At 41.7% G+C, this 23,116-nt stretch overlaps 1 protein-coding gene across 17 annotated transcripts in view; it reads right to left on the minus strand.

Annotated features, from left to right (window-relative positions):
* The window catches only part of MACF1 (microtubule actin crosslinking factor 1), a 404,957-nt gene that overhangs the window by 144,059 nt on the left and 237,782 nt on the right, over nt 1-23,116 (minus strand). For 10 of the 17 annotated variants that reach the window (XM_073007458.1, XM_073007449.1, XM_073007451.1 and 7 more), the window contains 7 exons: nt 22,858-23,010; nt 22,468-22,556; nt 19,898-20,033; nt 10,610-16,066; nt 10,073-10,222; nt 6,268-6,483; nt 6,032-6,181 (listed from right to left, as the gene is read on the minus strand). In XM_073007458.1, the coding sequence (XP_072863559.1) occupies nt 6,032-6,181; nt 6,268-6,483; nt 10,073-10,222; nt 10,610-16,066; nt 19,898-20,033; nt 22,468-22,556; nt 22,858-23,010 (6,351 nt within the window). The remainder of the gene's footprint in view (nt 1-6,031; nt 6,182-6,267; nt 6,484-10,072; nt 10,223-10,609; nt 16,067-19,897; nt 20,034-22,467; nt 22,557-22,857; nt 23,011-23,116) is intronic. The other 7 variants (XM_073007456.1, XM_073007455.1, XM_073007460.1 and 4 more) reach the window with 1 other exon arrangement.

Raw genomic sequence — 23,116 nt, forward strand, 5'->3', positions numbered from 1 at the left:
CTCCTTCTCTACTAGAAGTACAAAAAATTAGCTGGGCGTGGTGGTGGGCGCCTGTAGTCCCAGCTACTTGGGAGGCTGAGGCAGGAGAATGGTGTGAACCCGGGAGGTGGAGCGTGCTGTAAGCCAAGATTGCGTCACTGCACTCCAGCCTGGGCGACAGAGCGAAACTCCATCTCAAAAATAAATAAATAAATAAATAAATAAATAAATAAATAAATAAATTCACAGATATTTTGGATTAGCAATAGTATAATTATGCTAGCATAAATAATAGAGCTGCTTACTGCATTTGGAAATCAAAGTAGGTCCAGTAAAGGAAACTTAATTCTAATTTATGAGGAGTTTGGAGAGACCAAAAGTGAGAGAGACTTTTTTTTTTTTTTGAGATGGAATCTCGCTCCGTTGCCCAGGCTGGAGTGCAGTGGCGCGATCTTCGCTTACTGCAAGCTCCGCCTCCCGGGTTCACGCCATTCTCCTGCCTCAGCCTCCCAAATAGCTGGTACTACAGGCACCGCCACCACGCCCAGCTAATTTTTTGTACTTCTAGTAGAGAAGGGGTTTCACTGTGTTAGCCAGGATGGTCTCGATCTCCTGACCTTGTGATCTGCCCACCTCAGCCTCCCAAAGTGTTGGGATTACAGGTGTGAGCCACTGCGCCCGGCCTTTTATTTTTTGAAACAGAGTCTTGCTCTGTTGCCCAGGCTGGAGTGCAGTGGTACAATCTCGGCTCATTGCAACCTCTGCCTCACTGGTTCAAGCAATTCTTGTGCCTCTACCTTCTGAGTAGCTGGGCCTACAGGTGCGCACCACTATGTCTGGCTAATTTTTTGTACTTTTAGTAGAGATAGGGTTTTGCCATGTTGGCCAGGCTTGTCTTGAACTCCTGGCCTCAAGTGATCCGCCCTCCTTGGCCTCCCAAAGTGCTGAGATTACAGGCGTGAGTCACCGCACCTGGCTATAAATTTTTTCAAAAAGTTTTGGAAAATATAACATGAATTTCTGATCTGAGATGTACCTAATTGTTCTTTCTTAGGTTCAAATATCTATTTGTATCCATCCAGCAATGAGTTACTGGTAGGCCAGTACTGAGAAAATACATAATTTGTTTGGGATTTGCTAAAATTTTTGTTTTTTGAGACAGGATCTTGCTGTCACCCAGGTTGGAGTGCAGTGACGCATACAAAGCTCACTGCAGCCTGGACCTCCCGGGCTCAAGCAATCCTCTCACTCAGCCTTCTAAGTAGCTGGGACCACAGGTGTGTACCACCATGCCCAGCTAATCTTTAAAATTATCTGTACACACGGTGTCTCACTACATTGCCCAGGCTGGTCTCGAACTGCTGGGCTCAAGCGATCCTTCCACTCAGCCTCCCAAAGTGTTGGGATTACAGGCATGAGCCACTGCACCCAGCCTAAATTTTGATTTTTTGAGTAAATGATGCTGTTTATACTATTTTTAAAACTGTGAAAGATTACACTCCGACTTTCTTGTGTTATAGTTATATTTTTCCCTTAAAGTAGTAAAAACTATCCAAACATTAAAATCATCTGTTTTCAGACTATTAAAAGCAAGTAATCTTCCTACAAACATTCGGTGATTATCAGTTATGTTATACTGGATCTCCATCACTTTGAAACTGACAGTAGATCAATTGAGAGTAGTCAATCCTGCAAAGCAGGCAGAAAGGGCTTCTTGAATATTTATCATAATGTTACAGTAGGTAGTTAGGCAGACATGAGCAGGGCATGAGAGGCCCTGCCCACCTCCACATTACCTGATGGTCACCTCCAAGAATGTCAGGTGACCATCAGGTGATGGTCAGGTGGTTGTTCAACCATCTCTCTAAAATAATAATTGGTTGTAGTCGGCAACAGAGAAAGGCATGCTTTTAATAGATAGAAAACACGTAAAGCTGGTGATTAGCAGCTTACTGATAAGATCTCAGGAGCTGGGCAAGTGGGCTCAAGCATGCACACTAAGAGGCAAAGTGGCAGTGTTTAAATCGGTATATGAACTTCTCCTAGGAACGCTCGACTGGTAAGGGAAAAATGCCTCAAGTGAGCACGTATACAACTTCAGTAAACACACTGCGCATCCGACCCCTCCCAAGTGCTGGCAGGTCACTGCACATGCAGACAGCCCACCCCAAGGGAAGAACCAGGGGAGGAAAAACATAACCCCTTGAAGCATGCCAACATATAAAACACAAGTCAAAGGACAGACAGCACACTAGGATCTCTCAAGTTGCCCGTTTGGCCCTCTTCCAAGTGTGCTTTACTTCCTTTCATTCCTGCTCTAAACTTTTTTTTTTTTTTTAAAAGACACGGTTGCACTCTGTCATCCAGGCTGGAGTCCAGTGGCATGATCTCAGCTCATTGCAATCTCCACCTTCAAGCGATTCTCCTGCCTCAGCCTCCCAAGTAACTGGGATTACAGGCACCTGCCACCATGCCCAGTTAATTTTGTATTTTGTTTTCAGTAGAGACGGGGTTTCACCATGTTGGCCAGGCTGCTCTTGAAATCCTGAACTTCAGGTGATCCTCCCGCCTTGGCCTCCCAAAGTGTTGGGATTATAGGCATGAGCCACCATGCTCAGCCTTAAAACTTTCTTTTTTCTTTTTTTTTTGAGATGGAATTTTTTTTTGAGATGGAATTTTTTTTTGAGATGGAACTGCCCTCTTGTTGCCCAGGTTGGAGTGCAATGGTGCAATCTCAGCTCACCACAACCTCTGCCTCCCGGGTTCAAGAGATTCTCCTGCCTCGGCCTCACGAGTAGCTGATAACAGGCATGTGCCACCACGCCCGGCTAATTTTTTTTTTTTGAGACGGAGACTTGCTCTGTCACCCAGGCTGGAGTGCAGTGGCACAATCTCGGCTCATCCTGCAAGCTCCACCTCCTGGGTTCACGCCATTCTCCTGCCTCAGCCTCCCGAGTAGCTGGGACTACAGGCGCCTGCAGCTGGGACTACAGGCACCTGCCAACACACCCGGCTAATTTTTTGTATTTTTAGTAGAGAAGGGGTTTCACCGTGTTAGCCAGGATGGTCTCGATTTCCTGACCTCGTGATCCACCCGCCTTGGCCTCCCAAAGTGCTGGGATTACAGGCGTGAGCCACCGTGCCCAGCCCTAAAACTTTTAAATAAACTTTCACTCCTGCTCTAAAACTTGCCTCAGTCTCTCCCTCTGCCTTATGCCCCTTGGTCAAATTCTTTCGCGTGAGGAGGCAAGAACCAAGCTGTTGCAGACTCACATGGATTTGCCGCTGCTAACAATAAGACAAAGCTTCCTTCCTCTGTGAACATAATAATTTAGGAAACTATCACTGGGAAAACAAGGCTCAGACTGTTGTTCTCTGCCGACAAGAGAATTCATATGTTATAACTAGGGGAGGGCACCAATGTATGACACGCTCTATGTCTCTCTGTTTTTATATCTCATACTATGTCATGGGAATTTTTTTCATGCTTGCTTCTTTGTAATATCTTAGCAAAGAGATAAAGCCTGAATAAAGTCTGAAACTCTCTCCCTCAGTGATATCTTTGGATAAAGGGTATAAGAAAAGGAGGCCGGTCAACTCTTGCGTGATAAAGAGGGATGAGATTGTGTACAGGGTTGATCATGGACAAACTTTTATGTCTGCTTCTCTTAAGATTGGGGAAGAGGAAGAAGATAGAACAGAAGGAGGGGTCATTTCTAGTTCTGTTCTGACGTTCTAAAAAGTTGAAGGAGAGGGATCTCTCTCTATAGCAGAGGGTTGATAAACTACTGTAATACCTGATATAATCTTAAATAGAACAAAAAAAGAGAACAATATTTGGGAGAAAACTCTGGCTCACATGTATCTCATGGTCCTAACTTTTCTCTCATTGACTAATAAAAAGAATCAATTAATCTGGGGCTTAAGAAGAAGAAAAGCAACTCTCTAGAGCAGGAGGGTCAACAAACTATGGCCCCCAAGCAAAATCTGGCCTGTCACATGTTTTTGTAAATAAAGTTTTATTGGAACATGGCCATAGCCATTTGTTTATGTATCTATGGCTGCTTTAATTTTGCGTGATTGCAACAGAAATAGGTCTTTTGCATATGGTTCATAAAGCCTATGATATTTATTATCTGGCCCTTTATTTAAAAAGTTTGCTGGCCAGACGCTGTGGCTCACGCCTGTAATCCCAGCACTTTGGGAGGCCAAGGTGGGTAGATTGCCTGAGGTCAGGAGTTTGAGACCACTCTGGGCAACATGGTGAAACCCCATCTCTATTGAAAATACAAAAAATTTTAGCCAGGCACGGTGGTGTGTGCCTGTAATCCCAGCTACTTGGGAGGCTCATGCAGGGGAATGGAGGTTGCAGTGAGCCGAGATCACACCACTGCACTCCAGCTTCGGTGACAGAGCGAGACTCCGTCTCAAAAAAAAAAAACAAAAAAAAAGTTGGCCAACCCATGCTCTAAATAACCAATCAAAAATTCTCCTGAGTTCAGCCATGGTGGAAAGCACTGCAGCGATTTCACAGGAACTTAGAAATACCATCTGACCTAGCAATCCCATTATTGGGTATATATCCAAAGGAATGTAAATCATTCTATCATAAAGACACATGTACGTGTATGTTCCGTATAGTACTATTCACAATAGCAAAGATATGGAATCAACCTAAATGCCCATCAATGGTAGGCTGGATAAAGAAAATGTGGACACCACATTTTATAGAATACTATCCAGCCATACGAAAGAATGCGATCATATCCTTTAAAGCAATATGGATGGAGCTGGAGGCCATTATCCTAAGCAAACTAACACAGGAACAGAAAGCCAAATATGGCATGTTCTCACTTACAAGTGGAAGCTAAACAAGAATACATGGATACTAGGAGATGAACAACAGATACTGGGGCCTACTTGAGAGTGAGGGGGTGGGAGGAGAGACAGGATCAGAAAAAATACCTATTGGGTAGTGTGCTTATTACCCAGGTGATAAAATTATCTGTACATCAAATCCCCATGACATGCAGTTTACCTATATAACAAACCTGCACATGTACAAACAACAACAAAAAGATCTCCTGAAACTGGTATGTGTGCATGTGTTTGTAGGATTGGATCTTGGTCAAAAGAGAAACAAAGGATGGATCCTAGATGCTCATTTATAAAGAAAAGATGAGACTGATAATAACAGGTCATTCGGTAGACGGTATCTCAGAGAACAGCTGAAGGGAGAAATGATCATAATCACAGAAGCTCCAGGGATATGATCTATTTTTTTTTTTTTTTAGACGGAGTTTCATTCTTGTTGCCCAGGCTGTTGTACAATGGTGTGATCCCAGCTCACTGCAACCTCCGCTTCCCGGGTTCAAGCGATTCTCCTGCCTCAGCCTCCTAAGTAGCTGGGATTACAGGCACCTGCCACCCTGCCCGCCTAATTTTTTTGAATTTTTAGTAGAGACAGGGTTTCACCATGTTGGCCAGGCTGGTCTCGAACTCCTGACCTCAGGTGATCCACCCGCCTTGGCCTCCCAAAGTGCTGGTATTACAGGTGTGAACTGCCACACCCAGCCAGGGATATGATAATTTAAAAACCTAAACACAGCTGACTTTCTTGGAAATTTATCTTTCTAATAAAGATAAATGGCCAGGTGCAGTGGCTCACACCTGTAATCCCAGCACTTTGGGAGGCCGAGGTGGGTAGATCACCTGAGGTCAGGAGTTTGAGACCAGCCTGGCCAACATGGTGAAATCCCATCTCTACTAAAAAGCACAAAAATGAGCCAGGCGTGGAGGTAGGTACCTATAGTCCCAGCTACTCAGGAGGCTGAGGCAAGAGAATCACTTGAACCCGGGAGGCAGAGGTTGCAGTGAGCTGGGAACGTGCCACTGCGCTCCAGCTTGGGCAACAGAGCAAGACTCTGTCTCAAAAAAAAAAAAAAGAAAGAGAGAAAGATAAATATGGATACTGGTTTGCCTAGCAGGAAAATAAAATTGATACAACTCAAAGGACAAAGAAAACATGCTTGAGAATGGGTGGAGAGTTTACCTCATATTGTTGGAGACAGCGGTTCAGGCTGTCAACATCTGTTTCACTGTTAGATCCCTTGCTGTTCAGAATAAGAATGGTATTGCCAACCCAGGCTCTCAGATCTTGAAGTCTGCCTTCTAGCTGTGTGTGCTGATTTAACACTTTAGTCTAAGAAATAAATGGCAAATCACATTATGAAAATCTCCCAGCCACCCAGACTTTGTGAGCTTTTATGAATAAAAGCAAAATGCTACCTTTTCTATTTCCAGAGCATTCTGGAAGTGGAGTAACCTGGAATTCCAAGTGTCACTCACAGAACTGAGAGACTTCTGAAGATTCTTGGCATCTTTCTCCAGAGCCTTCAACAGTTGAGCAGGAACTTCTTGAGGTTGGTTGATGATAATTTGATTCACACACTCTAATTCCTGACTGACCAAGGTGGTCAGATCCTTTAACTCCCTGTCTAATACCTGAGGGAATAAAATGGAGTTACCTATAAAAGCAAGACTAGAAACCCTCTGGGAATCAGCGGTGAACACATTTCTCTCTTACCCCATGTCTACACACATTTTAGGGCTTAGAAAATGTTTTTATGTACTTTCATTAATTTACTTGGTTTACTTGGTTCTTGCAATCACTAATTCATGAGGTAGGCAAGGTAGATGTTATTGTTCTGAATTTACAGAAGAGATGTCTCATTGCTTTAAAAAAATGTGAACAGTGTTCAAGGTCACCCAGCTGGTAAGAAGTACAGCCAGGATTTGGATTCAGGTTTTCTGACTCAGAAAACCTCCACTGTAACCTGCTGCCTCTCTGAGAGTGTCATTATGCCTTTCTCCAAGGAGCAGCTGTGCAGAATTAATGTGCTACAAAATAAACCCAAAGGATGACTCTTCCATTCTAAATTCCAGGGTCATGGAACCAAAGAACACAAAGCTATCCCCAACCAGCTTTTCCACTCATCTAGTCTGTAATATTCTGGTCCTCAACAGTGAAGCCAGAAATAAGCTGTGGAAGAACTTGATATAGTTCTTTGGCGCATCATCCTCAGCCCCAGTTCAGCCATCCTACCCAAGGCCACACACTAGATACTGAGAGAACCAGTAAACCACTACAATCTGTCTTCATTGTGACTCCAATCCTATGACAACTCTTAACCTCCAATTTCAGTGAAATTGCCTCCCTCTAAAGGCTGTCTTTCTATGTTTTTAGGGGACTGGCTCTATCAGTTACCACTTCCTCTCTCTTCTAACTACAAGTTCTCTTTTTCAATTGGTTCTTTCTCCTCAGTCCAAAACCCATTCAAACATTCCTTTCAATCCATCTCCTTCAAGTAGTGTCCCACCTCATTCCTTGCCTGTACCTAAGACTTCTGGAAAGAATGATCTATATTAATTGTCTCCACCTTCCAACCTCCCATTTATTCCAGTTGCAAGTTAGTTTATATCCCATCACTCCACTGAAACTGTTCAAAATCATCAATAACTTTCAGGAGCTGAATCTCCCCTTGAGTCCTCATTGTACTCAATCTCCCTGCGGCAGTTACTAGGACTGACTCCTTCTCCTTTGGTTTCTGTGAGACAAGTATTTCCAGGTGTTCTTCAGAGATCTCCAGTTAGACTTTTTCAATCTATTTTATTTTTTGTCCTTTAAATGGTAGTGCTTTCGAATATATTTTTCTTTCTGGGTTGTTTTTTTTTTATTATTTTTTGAGACAGAGTCTTGCTCTGTTGCCCAGGCTGGGGTGCAGTGGCACGATCTCCGCTCACTGCAAGCTCCGCCGCCTCCTGGGTTAACGCCATTCTCCTGCCTCAGCCTCCCTGGAAGCTGGGACTACAGGCGCCTGCCACCACGCCCAGCTAATTTTTTGTATTTTCAGTAGAGACGGGGTTTCACCGTCTTCACCAGGATGGTCTCGATCTCCTGACCTCGTGATCTGCCCGCCTCGGCCTCCCAAAGTGCTGGGATTACAGGCATGAGCTACTGTGCCCGGCCCTTTCTTTTTTTTAAAGACAGGGTCTTACTCCATCTCCCAGCCTGGAGTGCGGTGGTGCATTCATAGCTCAATGAAACCTCAAACTCCTGGGCTCAGGCAAATCCTCCTGCCTCAGCTTCCTGAGTGGTTGGGACTAGGGTGTACACCACCAGGTTTGGCTAATTTCTTACTACGTTGCCCAGGATGGTCTCAAACTCCTGAGCTCAAGCAATCCTCTTGCCTTGGCCTACCAAAGTGCTGGGATTATAGGCATGAGCCACTGTGACTGGCCCTGAGTATGTTTTTCTTTTTTTTTTTTTTTTTTTTTTTTTTGAGACGGAGTCTCGCTCTGTCACCCAGGCTGGAGTGCAGTGGCCGGATCTCAGCTCACTGCAAGCTCCGCCTCCCGGGTTTATGCCATTCTCCTGCCTCAGCCTCCCGAGTAGCTGGGACTACAGGCGCCCGCCACCTCGCCCGGCTAGTTTTTTGTATTTTTTAGTAGAGACGGGGTTTCACCGTGTTAGCCAGGATGGTCTCGATCTGCTGACCTCGTGATCCGCCCGTCTCGGCCTCCCAAAGTGCTGGGATTACAGGCTTGAGCCACCGCGCCCGGCCCTGAGTATGTTTTTCTTCCTAAATAGTCTATTTTGTCCAAGTTTCTTTTTCTTTGTTTTAGCCTCTCCTTTTGTATCAGAAGCTTTCCGGATGCTCAAGTGGAGAGTAATGCCCTAAAAAGCTGACTACAAACTCTACTGGCTGTAGTCTTCACTGAGGGTGATGGAATTGGGCTATACAGTTGGGAAACCACTTATATCAGTACCATTAGGTCTTCCTCCTTGGGCTGGTCAAACCATAGCGGGAGCAAGGATATAGCTCAAAATTCAGTATGTATGTGAACTTCCAGTTAATCCTACTGATTTCTGTATGGAATATTTACCTTCAATAAATGGCTGCTCTCCCTAGTCAAGAGACACTCTGAATTACTTTCCTCAGAGGATGAACATCCAGTGTTCTGTTAGTGCACGGCATGAGCAATTGCCAGGCTATGTGAAGTAAGTTGAAAATCTAAAGGTCTAATTGCTTCTTAAACAGACTTTAAACCAATTAGAAGCCCGTTTGCATATCCATTTTCATCTCTTTCTGGTGCTCCCAATTTTTGAGGTTTTGGGGAGTTCTGTAGTGTAAATTAGGTTGTTCCTTAGCTTCCTCCACTGTAAGTTGAGGATCTGGTTTACTCTAGCTTGCTAAGGTAGTTACCTCCTCATCTATCTGCTTTCTAACTTCTAAAATTTTACTGCTGTTTTCTCCTTTCTTGCTCTTTTCTTTATGAATTTACGTGCTTAAAACACAAAAAACCTTTTTCCTGATGTCTTAGTATAGTTTTAGGAAGTAAGAGAGATTAACTTATATATCTAATCTACTGTTTTAAGCCTCCAACATTTCTTGTTTGAATTACTGCAATAGTTTCATAACCAATCACTCTGCCTTTGAATTTACCTAAATCAATCCAAAACCACACAGATAACAACTGGTAGGGCCGGGTGTGGTGGCTCATGCCTGTAATCCTAGCACTTTGGGAGGCCGAGGCAGGTGGCTTGCCTGAGCTCAGGACTTTGAAATCAGCCTGGACAACTGGTGAAACCCCATCTCTACTTTAAAAAAAAAAAATAGCCAGGCGTGGTGGCGGGTACCTGTAGTCCCAGCTATTCGGGAGGCTGAGGCAAGAGAATTGCTTGAACCTGGGAGGCAGAGGTTGCAGTGAGCCGAGATCATGCTACTGCACTCCAGCCTGGGCGACAGAGCAAGATTCTATCTCAAAAAAAACAAAAGCAAAACCATAACAACAAAAAAATTGGTAGTAATTACATTCATAGCCAAATCCAAGGTCTGTTAAAGTCTATCCTTTATAAATCTTATCCAATCTATCCAAATGTGGCCCATCTCATAATTATCTGACAAGGGTCTGAGATTGTTTACCCTAGAATAGAGTGCAAGCAGGTCCTAGTAAGTCTTGAAATCTTCAAGGAAGATGGAGGCAGCTATCTTGAAGCTGATGTCTGTGGTGGAAGTCCCGGGGAACCTACCTTGGCCTGACACAGCAGATCCTGTAGTTCTGCCAGGTTTAGCTCCAAAGGCTGAATCTGTCTGGTCCTCATTTCAATGTTCCGTAACAGAGACAGATAGGATACTAGCTTTTCATCATGTTCTAAACAGAGTTGCCGGGTAAATACATTCTGTGGAGCCAAAAAGAAAGCTGACTCAGTTCTGACATTCTTCCTTAGAGAGCAGAAGCTCAGAGCTATCAATCTACAAGCATCATTTTACCAAAATTTCCAAAAGTTATTCTGATTTTAGGTAGCATCATCCTAATATTTCTATTAGCTTGTTTCTATTTAAAACCCTTGCAGATTTCAGAAAGACATTCAGAGCCAATGCCTAATTTTTCAACAACTTTGTTACAAACAGATGATGATAAACTAAGTTATATCTTAGAGAATCATCTAGTGCCTTAAAATGTATATAGGTATACAATTATACATATGTAAACTCTGTACCCAGTTAAGAATTTTAGCATTAAACTAATTATATCTTTAGGGGGAAAAAAAAAGCACACCACTTACTTGTGTTGCTCTGAAGGGCTCTGGGTTTACACCTCCATTTCCCTTTCCTCCAAGTGCAGTCATGAAGGGAGTTTGTTCAATGTCAGGGCTTTCTCTGACCTTTTCCTGTGGTGTCTTCTCTGTCTTCACTGTAGAGCATACTGTTAGGGACATTGTCTTTTCTTCACTGGTCTCTGGAACAGTAGGACTAATGATGGCATTCTGTTGCCCTGTATTCTCTTTTTGAGACACTCCTTTGAATAGTTTCTCTGGAAGAAAAGATCCCAAGACTCTGGAACCTCTCTGAGTCACTATGTCCTCAATGGATCCTGCTTGCAGACCTGTAACGTTAGGGTTTGCCATTTCTAGAAATTTCTCTCCAGTTATTTCCTGTGTTGCTATTTCAGATTTGAGAGTTCCACAAAGTTTATCATCACTTTTGCTGCCCTGATGATGAAGGTCTTTTCTGTCTGAGAATTCTAGATAACTGACTTCTTTTGAATCTGGTCTAGAAACTGTAATTTCTTCCAATTTAAGGCCTCTTGCTGGGTCAAAGGATACTTCTTGGTATGACTTTTCTTTACATTCATTAGATAAGGAAATGAGATGCTTGGTTTCCTTGGTTTTAGAAGTAACATAGGAATCTTGATGATAGTTGGTCTCCCATCTGGTGGTTCCTTGGAAAGACTTGTCTGTTTTGGAAATTTGGGATGAGCCTGTCACTTGGGCTTTTCCATCTGATTCCTGGTAGTGCAATCCTTCAGGTCTTGGGGTCATAGAAGGGAATGGTTCACTCTGGGCCCCACAAGCAATTTCTTGAGATAAGTTTTCTTCTGGTTTTAAAGTCAAGCAGAGACTTAAATTGTTTACTTTTCCTTCACTGGCCTGTTTAGAGCTGAAGAGTGTTAAAGCATCTAGATGTTTTACAGAAATTCCTTGAGGTACCACTTGGGAAGAAGAGTCTTCAGTTTTAAAAATAACAGAAAATCCCTTTTCTGTATCAGCTTCTTTCCCTTTTTCACTTGAGGTCATTTCCCTAGGTTGGCTCTTTATATGGGAGTCATGCTCATCTCTAATGGCAGTTTCCTGATACAACTTTTCTTCAGAAAGAAATGCTGATTTGCATGTTCTGATGTTTTCTTCTACAATCACCTCCCTCTTCTCTCTCTTACTTTTCACCCCAGCATTCACTGGTTGCTGCAAAACCTGCTCACTCGGCAATTTGCCTGATGTTTCACAATATGTTTCTTGTACTTCCAAAATCACTTCCCCTTGATTTTCTCTTATTTCTTCAGAATCTAGACATGAGGTAGACTGCTTCATATGAGAAATAATTTCTATTTTTGTCACTGCTTTTTCCTGCTCTTCATTTGTGTCATTTCCCATGTTATTTCTAGCCACTTCTTTGAGTTTAAAATCACAAACTTCAGAGTAAGTATGTGTCAATGACACTTGGCCCAAGGATTCACCTTTAAGATTATGAGGATTTATGATACTGATAAATTCTTTAGCATCTGGAGACATTCTTGGCTTATGTTGATCCTTGCACCTAAATTCCTTTAAGGAAATTTCCCTGCTCTTTTTTGCCTGCTCCCCATCAGAAACTCTCACTTTAACCTTTTCTTGTGCAGACTGATTTTCAACTTGAAGTAATCTCTCACTCTCTTCTACTTTATTACAACTCATTTCAGCAGTCTGATTACAAGCAATTAACATATCCTTTCTTAGAGATTCATTTTGCAATGCACACACTTCAATCCCCTCTTGCTTTTCAATCTGAGCCCTGTGATCGCTGAACTCTGAAGTATCTATTTGGATCATATTTGCCAGTTCAGGACTGATCAGTCTTTTCTCAATAGCTTCTGCTAAAGTCACTCTCTGATCACTAAATATGTCAACAATTCCTCCATTTAACACCTGATGAGATGCAATAATTCTGACCATGTTTTCATCCACCAGTTTCTCTTCCAAAGCTGATGCCAATGTCAGTCTTTTTCCAGTAGCAGTGTCTATGATTCCACCAGTATTTGCCTGGGCTTCCAGAACCTTCAGCGTAGATGCAAAGTCTACTTTTCCAAGCTGAATTGCTTGAGACAATGTAAGCACTTTGTCGCTCACTCCATCTTTAATGTCTGAGAAGGGAATTACTTCTAGATATCTCTGTCCTGATTCAATATCAATCTTACATTTCTTGACTAATTCTGAGTAGGGGACAATTCTGCAGTTCTCGGGATCTACAATGCCATGCATCATTCCTGGAGACAATACTGCTTCATTTGTTAACAGTCCTTCTTTTTTAGCTTCTGCCAAGGTCAATCTCTGACCAGAAATGAGATCCACAAAGTTTCCAGTAAAGGCCTGAACTTCCTGGATTTCTCTTTTCAGGTCTGGGGTAATAAGATCTAATTTTATGGCTTTAGGGAGGGAAACAGTTTCCTTTGTTTCAGGATTGAAAATCTGATGGATGTTTAAGTTCTCAACTCTTTTGAGTTTCGTGGCTAAATCTTCACCAATTAAGCCATGTCTGAAGGCATTATCAACAGAAAGTCTCATCCCAGATATATGGTGAATGATACCTCCATCTAGCACCTGCTTAGTCAACAAACGAATGGCCTCCTCTCTCTCCAAAAGACCTCTGTCAATGGACTGCACAACTGTTAAAGGGGCTTTACTATCAGGGTCTATAAGTCCTGTTGTTTCCATTTGTAAACTAATTAATCTCTCCCTAACTGTTTTTTCAGCATCTCTACCTTTGGAAGCTTTCTCCAGATTTATAAGCTCTGGCTGGTCAGCAATGTCCACCAAGCCAAGAGTTGAGGCCAAAGTTACTGAAACTTTTTTGCCTCGTTTCAGATCAATAATTCCACCAGTTACCACCTGCCTCTCTAAAATTCTGGTGGCTGTTTCCTTGTCAAGAAGTCCAACCGTAACTGCATCCTTTACAGAGCATAGTGTGTGGGTACGGGGGTCTAAAATACCACTTACAGCTTTGTCTGCCATGAGGACATTATGTAATAATTTCTCATCCATCAGACCTTCATTAATGACTTCTTCAGTTGTCAAAGACTCACACGTCTGAGAGTCAAAGAACCCCTGAAACATGTTCAGCTTCTCCATAAGCTTCACGGCAGTGTGACTTGGCACGATGCCTCGGGATATTGCTTCATTTAGTAAGAGCTTTTGACCTGTTTGTTCATGAAAGATACCACCATCTAGTAACTGTGCAGATAACACATTCAAGGTAGCTTCTTCAAGCAATTCTGATGGATGACTGTAGGACAGAAAAGTTTCCCTGCCATTATCTTCCTCATCGGTCTTTTCTAATATCATCATACTACCACCTGTGATGTTCTGTGCTTCTTGACTATCTTTATGGTCATCCTTAGCCAAAAATGTTTTCTTTAACATTTGCTTTTTGTCCAGAGGATGAATGTTCACATCAGTTTCAGACTTTAGTTCTAACTTTACACCTAGAGTTTTCTTTATCTGAACTTCTGACTTTTTGCTTTGGGGTTTTATGTGAGATCCTCCAGTTTCATCATGAATATATTCAGTCTCAAGAGTGTGTGCTTGTTCATTCTGACACGTAAAAGAAGTGTTTCTGAGAGGCTGATGTTCTTTCTTTGGTGTTTCAACAGAAAAAAGATCTTTGTCAACCACCAACGGCACACCTTCCGCCTCCGCAGGAGGTACAGTCAGGAGGTGTCCCCTGCTGGCATTTTCTTTGATAGACACTGCTGTTTGGTCTTCCCTTTTGGTATCTATCAACTGCCTTTGTACCTCTAATTTGACTTTATTTATTACCTTCAAAGAGTCAACATTTGAATTTCTCTCTTTTTGTCCTACAAACAGATCCTCTTCAGGGTTCTCTACAGAAGAATCTTCTGTTTCTACAGTGGTCTTTTTGCCTTTTTCTGTAGTGCAATCTTCCTGATTGGGATATTCTTTGTTCTGAGAAGAAAACTGGAACTCAGGCAGCCTCACAGTCCACCCATCGCTGAAAGTTCCTGAGATTTTCACATTAGCTGACTCTTGAAATCCCTCAGGAGTTTTTTGCCTTTGATGTCCAATTTCAACCACTTCTGGAGGACTTGTTTGATACTTGTCTCTGGATGTTAGTATCTCCATCAGCTCTTTATCTAACAGAAGCAGCCTCTGTCCATTTTGTACATTAATATAGCTGTGAGTCATCAGCTGGAACAACAGATTCTCACTCTTGCTTGCTATGGCCTTAGGTTGGCTCTTGCTGCATGGTAGAACTGCTGCTCCATGATTAATATTTTGTTCTGCAGAGTCTGCTAGTTGCATGTGGGGCATCACATCAGGTATACAAATCGATTTTAAGTTATTGGCAAGATCTCTGTCCAGGATACCACTTTCTATTGCTTTCTTCCAGGACAAAATCTCTGTGGTTGCTGGTAGAAACAGAGCCTTAATGTGCTGTCGGTTACTAAGGATTTTATGTGCTAGTTCAGTAGACACAATACCTTGTTCTAGGGCATCTGTAATTGGGAGGATCTCTCCAGATTCAGGCCACAGCAAACCCATGAACGACCAGAGGGACTCCAGAATCACAAGGGCGATCTTAGCAGCTACTAGATCATTGCTCACTGCTTCATTTATTGTTAGTCTTTGCCCCGTGACAGTGTCTATGATGCCTCCTGTCTGAAGCTGCCTTATAAGGATACCACAGGCCATATCTTGGTCAATCAAATTATGTCTTACAGCCTCTTCCACTGTAAGTCTGTGTCCTGTTCTTGGATCTACTATGCCACCAGCAAAAAGCTGAGCTTCCAGCAACCGGACAGTGACCTGCCTATCTATCAGCCCTTCCTGAACTGCACGGAAAATGCTAACCTTCCGGCCTGATTTCAAGCTCACCATTCCCCCTGCCAATTGTTTGACAGGCAGTAATTTGAATCCTGATTCCTGGTGGACAATACATCGTTGCATCAGATCCAGTAAACCAATTTTCTCAGCTGTGTTAGGGTCTATCAAATTCTTGGATGTTCTAAGATGAGACTCTAATACTGAATGAAGCCATGCAGAAATGAGGCCTTGATGAAAAGCCTCTTCCAGGTTAATACAGTTCTCACTAGGGGAAAGACTGAAACCTCCAGTTGCTAGGTGAGCTTCTAAGATTTTCAGTCCAACTCTCTCACTGATTATTCTCTTCTCAATTGCTTCCACCACAGAAAGAGGGCCTCTGCTCTCAGTAAGCCTGCTTATTAAGGCCAGGGCATCCTGTAGCTCCCGGAGCTCCTGGTACATCTGGGGATTAATGAGGTTTCTGGCTAGGCCCTCCTCCAAAGATAGGTTTTCACCAGTCTCAGGGGCAATGAGGCCAGACATGATAACCTGAGATTCCAGAAGCACAAGGCCTGTGTCTTGGTCAATGAGGCCCTTTTGCATGGCTTTGAAGATAGGAAATATCTCCACTGTGCCTAGGTCAATCACCCCAGCAACTGCTCTGCAATCCTAAAAAAAAAAAAAAAAAAAAAAAAGGAAAAGAAAACTGAATCAGAGCCAATGACAAAGCACAACTATTGAAAGGAGTCATTCAAAGAACTATAGTATTTAGGCCAGGCATGGTGACTCACGCCTATAATCTGCCCGAGGCGGGCAGATCATGAGGTCAGGAGTTTGAGACCAGCCTGACCAACGTGGTGAAAACCCCGTCTCTACTAAAAATACAAAAATTAGTTGGGCTTGGTGGTGCCTGCCTGTAATCCCAGCTACTCAGGAGGCTGAAGCAGGAGAATTGCTTGAACCCGGGAGGTGGAGGGTTGCAGTGAGCTGAGATTTTACCATTGCATTCCAGCCTGGGTGACAGAGTGAGACTCCGTCTCAAAAAAAAAAGAAAAAAAAAAAAAAGAACTATAGTATATAAAATTCTCACCACAAGAAAAACCCAGCATGGGATAAGCCCCAACATGTAGGAAATATTCTGAAGCAAGCCACCCAGTGTTAATAATAAAAAAGAGTTTTTCTACACTGCAGAATGTTTACTAGACCAGAAGTTCCTAGATCACTTGAGAGATAGTGGCATTAAGCATATCTGAGTGACAAGCTCTACAGGGTGGCAAGCAGTGAAAGTGATAGGATTTAATCTTATTTTTAAGACCAAATCATCATAAAGTTTCTTACAGACGCATAACAGTTCCCCCAAAGTGAGAATTCAACCCCATAAAACAAGTTTTTGCTGTTGTAAACCACACAGAAGACTCTGGAAGTAGCAATTCCCTGCTGATGAGCATAGCAGGACTGGTCCACAGAATAAGAGAGATTTATGCAGTCCAATAGCTCCAGAACAACTGTGCATCCCAGTAAACAGGCCTGTGTATACTACTCAAGAAAGTATTTTAGCAACTGGGATACTCGCATTCTTGGACAATGCTAGCTTCTCCCAAGGCAATGGCTCTAAATTAAATTAGTTCTAGGACTTGGAAGTAGCAAGACAAGGAAGAAACAGATCAGGGACCCTTGCCTACGGAACCACTAGCAACTTTTCTTCTGGTCCAGGCTAGAATGGGTAGCACAATAACCATGACTACAGCTGTCACTTATTATTAGATCTATTGAACACTGACATTTAATTCTCACAGTAATCCTATGAAAACAATTGTTTGAATCTTTAGTTTGAAGAAATGAAAATGAGGCACATAGTTTAGGTAACTTGTCCAAGGTCACAAAACTAGTAAGTTCCAGAAATAAATCAAGGTCTGACTCTAAATCTTGTATGCCCTCCCAGAGTCAGACCCAGAAAACTATAAAAGACAAGTCAGTAGAGTCACATCTTAACATAGGAGTTAGTTCCTAAGGTCAGTGAATAAGGCATATACACTGTCAAAATTACTCTTGCAAATCCTAGAAAGAGCTCCTAAAGAATTCTCATTTTGAGATCTTTTATCACAGAATAATACATTCAGATTTTAAATTATTTAAGTGTTTAACCACTTAACAACACTTCATCATTTTTATTACTCTCCAACTTTTCAGCTCTTATTTATGTTCACTATTTTCATTTTCTGTATATAATTTTATCTGTCTCTCTTTGGTCAGTGCTACTTTCTGATTACTTATTTAACTCTCTACCTTATTGATGGAGGATCTTGTGGAAGCAGTTTCCAATTACTTCCCTGCCTCCTAAATAATAGCATTCCATTTTACCTCAGTGAGTAAGTTCCATAAGAGCTGATCCATTGCCCATGAAGGTCTAGGAGCAGTAGCTGTCATTCAATAAACATGGGACGAATACGGATAAATAATAAGGAAACCCTTAAAATCATTAAACCATTTCCCCTCAGATTTTAGAAACACACACTGAGGATTTCAAGCTTGATGAGGTGCATACAATAAGAATACAGTATGGACAGCAAATGAAAGAACAGTATATTCGGTTCTCATCTCCATTTCTACATACGTATTCAATCAATGGAATAACTGACAGACTTCTCCACACTAAAGTATTATTTATTCCCTATCCCCTTGTTTTCTGACCAAGAAGAGAAAGTTCAATCTGTATAATTTAAACATATATATTATGCAAATTCCCTATGTGTCTGTTTTAAAGAAATTGAAGGAAAAAGTTCACTGGAATGTGATACCTGAAAAATTTCAAGATACCTGAAAAATTCCTTTTAGAAAATCCATGAAAGACTATTCAGAACAGACAATATGACAAAGAAAAACATTCCTTTGAGAACTTTTCATTTCTTTTGTGAGATTCATGGAGTCTCAAAAATGCTGACACTGAAGAAAGGCCTGGAGTCTAGCCAAAGAGAAAAGTCTACAATGTTACTTCCAACACCCTCATAATTGGAGAATAGGCAGTAAACACTCAGCTGGGAAAAAATCCAGAGAAACTCATTTCTATCCTACCAAACATGGACATTCTGACCTAAACAAGCATTAAGAGACAGAAGGAGAGGAGGAAAGAAAACATAAAAGGCTTCTACTTACCAGAGTTGCAGGGCACTCCTCAGGCAGATAAAAGATAGAGCCTTATGGAGCAGCTCAGCCGTATCACACACACAGTGTAAGCTTGGTGTTAGCGTCCAGCATGCGACTGTTTGTTTTTGCAAAAAAGAACCCCAAACAGGTCGTCCTCTTTTCCCTTTGTGCATTTGTGCTTAAACTCCAAAGGGTTAGTGAAACTTGTAAGCAAGGATGTCAGTTAATCAGAACAATACTTCACATGAAACACACAAACAGTACAGGAGACACATCATGCTCAATGTAGTGGTGCTCAGCAGCTTGTCTTTCTTTTTTTCTTTCTTTCCTTTTCCCCCCTTTTTTAACCTTTCAAAATGAGAACTGGATGTTCTCAGCAAGCAATTGTTAAAACTTTTCACATACTCCCTTATATGGTGAAGCAACAAGCCACTGGAAGTGGGCTACCTTAAATGGAGAATGTTACAGTAGCACTTTGTTTTTGGAAATATACCATCAAATCATTGCTAGTTCTGTCTTGTGGTCTTTACAACTCCAGCTCCTATTGCACAAAATTTATATCCAAGGACCAGAATCAAGACATGCTTTGTCTGAATATCATTTTGAGCATCATCTGGACCAAATTTGACTATCACATGAGCTTAATTTTGGCCTGCCCCACATAAGTTGGCCATTGCTTCACAACATAGGAAATAAGCAGGCAAACACACATATATATCCCAGAGACACATGTATATAATATGATAAGTGTACACACACGCACAGGTATCCAGGAAGAACTTAGGACAACCAGCAGGAAATATGATGACTTTCATATGGTCCAGGAAATGAACATGGAGGGGAACTGGTAAAGATGCCACATGATGAGATGACTATGGGTGAGGGGAACCAGCGTCTTAGTCAGTGAAACTACTCTACTAGTTTGCTTTGGAACTTAATATTTCTCATTGCCTTAGTATGGAGGGATGAGGTTCACAGGTTTTTCTTTCCAATATCCAGAACTCTTGGCTATCAACTTTCGTGTGACAATGCCACAAGGGAGTATCTTACTGCCTTGTGATCATATACAATACAGAATTTATGTTCTCCTCAACTGCTGTCTGCCACAAAATGGCATAAGACAAAAAAGGTGAACCAGGTCTAAAGGGTTAGCTGTGTCTTCTAGTGCTTTTGACTGACCAACACATCATGGAACCCCAGTAAAGAAACACAAGACACATGGCTGCTAAGGTGAGGTTAAAAATTAAGTCACATTGGTCATGGAAAGCTAGTGATCATGACTCTGAATCAGCAAAGCTGCTTTCATACCATTCAAAAGGTATCCACCCAATATTTGGAGATGAAAACTAAAAGTACCTTTTGTTCTGTCTGGTGAGCCAACTGGCTCTGAAGCTGCTGAAGCTGATTTGCAGAACCATCACAAAGGTCATGGTAAGCCTGGTTTAGGGCATTCAATTGCTCAGATATTTGTTTCTTCTCTTTTTCTGAGAGCCTGGAAGGTGAAGCATTAAAGTTTTTTTTAGGGGGAAAAAAAAAATCTCCAAACTCTGCTCTATTGCTTCAAAATTACTTCTTCATCTTGGATGGATGATCTTCTTCCATATTCACGGGAGACTCTGGCATTTCACTCAGTTTTTCTGTCTATCTCAGATCAAGTCACGGTTCTTGGTGATGTCAGTGCTATGTCCACCCCATGCTTGTAGTTCAAATGACCTCATCTCCACTTTAGCCCCACCTACAAACGTCAAATTTAGACCCTTCTATCATCTGAAATTATTCTGCTTCTGAAATCTTAGACTTCAATAATCCACTATATGATTATAACTCTACCTTCCAGTTTTATCTTTCTTTACTCCTTCTATACCTATTTTCTTTTTAAAATAAAATATTTAAACAGGCAGCTACCCAGCTTTCATTTCACGATTTACTATTTTACATATGTGCTTTAGGCCCTTTTCTTTTTCTTTCTTTTTTTTTTTTTGAGATGAAGTCTCACTCTGTCGCCCAGGTTGAAGTGCAGTGGTGTAATCTTGGCTTACTGCAACCTCCACTTCCCGGGTTCAAGTGATTCCCCTGCCTCAGCCTCCCGAGTAGCTGGGATTACAGGTGCCCACCACCACACTGAACTAATTTTTGTAATTTTAGTAGAGACGGGGTTTCACCATGTTGGCCAGGATGGTCTCAAACTCCTGACCTCAGGTGATTCTCCTGCCTCAGCCTCCCAAATCACTGGGATTATAGGCATGAGCCACCGCACCTGGCGGCTTTAGACCCCTTTTCTAAGAAATAAGACATTACAGATATAATTAAAGCCCACTGTATATTTGTCACCGAGTCCATTCCTTTCCCTTTCTTCCCAAAGGTAACCACCTCTTGAATCTGATGAATCCTGCAACTTTCTTTTTTCATTCCACATTATGTTTCTGAGAATGAACTCTGTTGATTCAAATGGGAACTATCCATCAACTCATGGATATGTCCTAAGCCTTCCTTAACACCTCTATTTCCTCTTATTCTATCAGTCTTCTCTATTAAGTTTCTTTTCTTCAGAGGCCAGACCCCACAATCCACATTCTTAATCAGTTCCCTACCATTATCCTTGCACTCTCCACTCACTAACCTGATAAATGTCCAACCCCCAATCAATCAAACCGTCAGTCTCTTCTGCTCCTACACTAAGGCTGCTAGGTAAATCCAGTTAGAGAAAAAAAAAAAAATTCCACAACCACATAGAGAGAGCCAACTGGTTTCCAATCTCAACTGGGCCACAATATTTCCTGACAATCCTCTTGTAAATTCCCAGCCAAGTTCTTCTTCCTTTCTCCTGGACACCATCCTTTCAACAAACCTTTCTGCCTATTTCAAAGAGAACACACAGACCACTGGGCACTAATTCTCCTACTTTCTGGCTTCAGTCCTAACAAATTTACCTCTATCCATACCTTTCTTAATCCTTTCCCTCATCTCCACCTCAGAAAAAAAGTGGCCTCAATTTCCTGTTTAAGGTTGTACTTTCTAATGATCAATGAGTTTCATCCTCTTGCACGTCCACTGGGACCTTTCTCTAATTATTTCCTTCCCTTTGTCCTTGAGACTTACTCCAAAACATAGTTAAGTCCATTGTAGCTTTTAAGAAAACAAAACCTTCTTGATCATATACTCCATTTTTAAATATTGACTCTATTACATTTTTCCTCTCCTATGTCCTGGCTTCTTGAAAGAGCAGTTCTGTTTCACCTTGCTTGCCTCCAGTGTGCTCCTCACCATACTAAATCTGACCTCATGCCACAAATTGTCACCAGAGGCACCAGAGACTTCTAACTTGCCAAATGTACAGATATTACTCAACTTTTCTTGACTTCTGAACTTCTCTCCTTTTTGGAACTCTGTTCTTTCTTGGGTTCTGAGTTATCACTCATATTTTCCTTTTCCTTCTCTGAGGCTTCCTCAACAGGCTGAGAAGCCCCGAAAAACCCTTTGGAGTAATCTACCCTCATGCTTTCTAATACACTGATAATTCAAATCTCTGTCACTTTATGTGATAATTTTTAAGTGTAACCAAACCCATAGATTCATTATCCTTAACATCTCTTGAATATTAGTCTCTTCATTTCCATTCCTCGTCATTTCTTGCCTACATTATCAGAATAGCCTCTTAACAGGCCTCTCAGCCTCTATTCTCACTACATGTCCTTTCTTTATATAACTGTTCTAGCAACTTTTAAAAGCAAAACACAATCATGTTTAAAATCTCTTCCCCTAGCCAACAAATTAAATGCAAACTCCTCAGTATGAACTACAGGGTCCCCCATAATCTGACTCTTGCTGCCCTGAATTCTCCAGTCTGAAATTTCATTACAGCCATAAGTTTTAGCCTGATAGACCAGGTGCCCCAGATGTGCCATAATCTCTTATTTAATACTCACTTATGACCATGCTTGGCCAAGAAGATCTGTGATGTTTTAATAGCTTCAGAGACTTGTTCTTTCTTTGTTGTCAGCTCTTCTGCCAGAACCTACATGGTAGAAATAAAGAGAAAAGGCTTCAAAACCCAAGAAATAACAGTCAAAATTTATTTTAAAAAAATTTTTTAATCCTAGAGAAAACATGCAGCTTAGGTCAAATTATCATCAATGAACTACAGCTGATAAAAAGGTACAAGAACAAATAAGATGGCTTCTTAAATTTCTTTAAGTTAACATTTACTTAGGTAGCAATCACTTCTGGAATGGCCCACATGTGACTTCTACTATTCCACCTAATGCATTAACATGTATTATTCTACCCAGATAAACAGAGATGGACCTTCCTCTCACCTGCTGTTCCAAAATAGCTTTTTCAATGTCTGTTGATTCTTTGGTCTGGGATGAGGTAGCTTTTCCTTGTGTATTCCTCGCTAGGGTAGACACCCAGCCCAAAAGTTCTTTAACCTTCTCCACATGTTCTTGTTTCTCCTCTTCTACCACTTTCTAGAATAGGAAATAGAAAATCAATATTCTAGCAATGTCTTTTATTAGGTTGGTATGACTTCAGATTTTCTTAAATGAAGTCTTCCTAAAAACAGATACAAAAGTT

Source organism: Chlorocebus sabaeus, chromosome 20 (genome assembly GCF_047675955.1).
Source record: "Chlorocebus sabaeus isolate Y175 chromosome 20, mChlSab1.0.hap1, whole genome shotgun sequence".
NCBI lineage: Eukaryota > Metazoa > Chordata > Mammalia > Primates > Cercopithecidae > Chlorocebus > Chlorocebus sabaeus.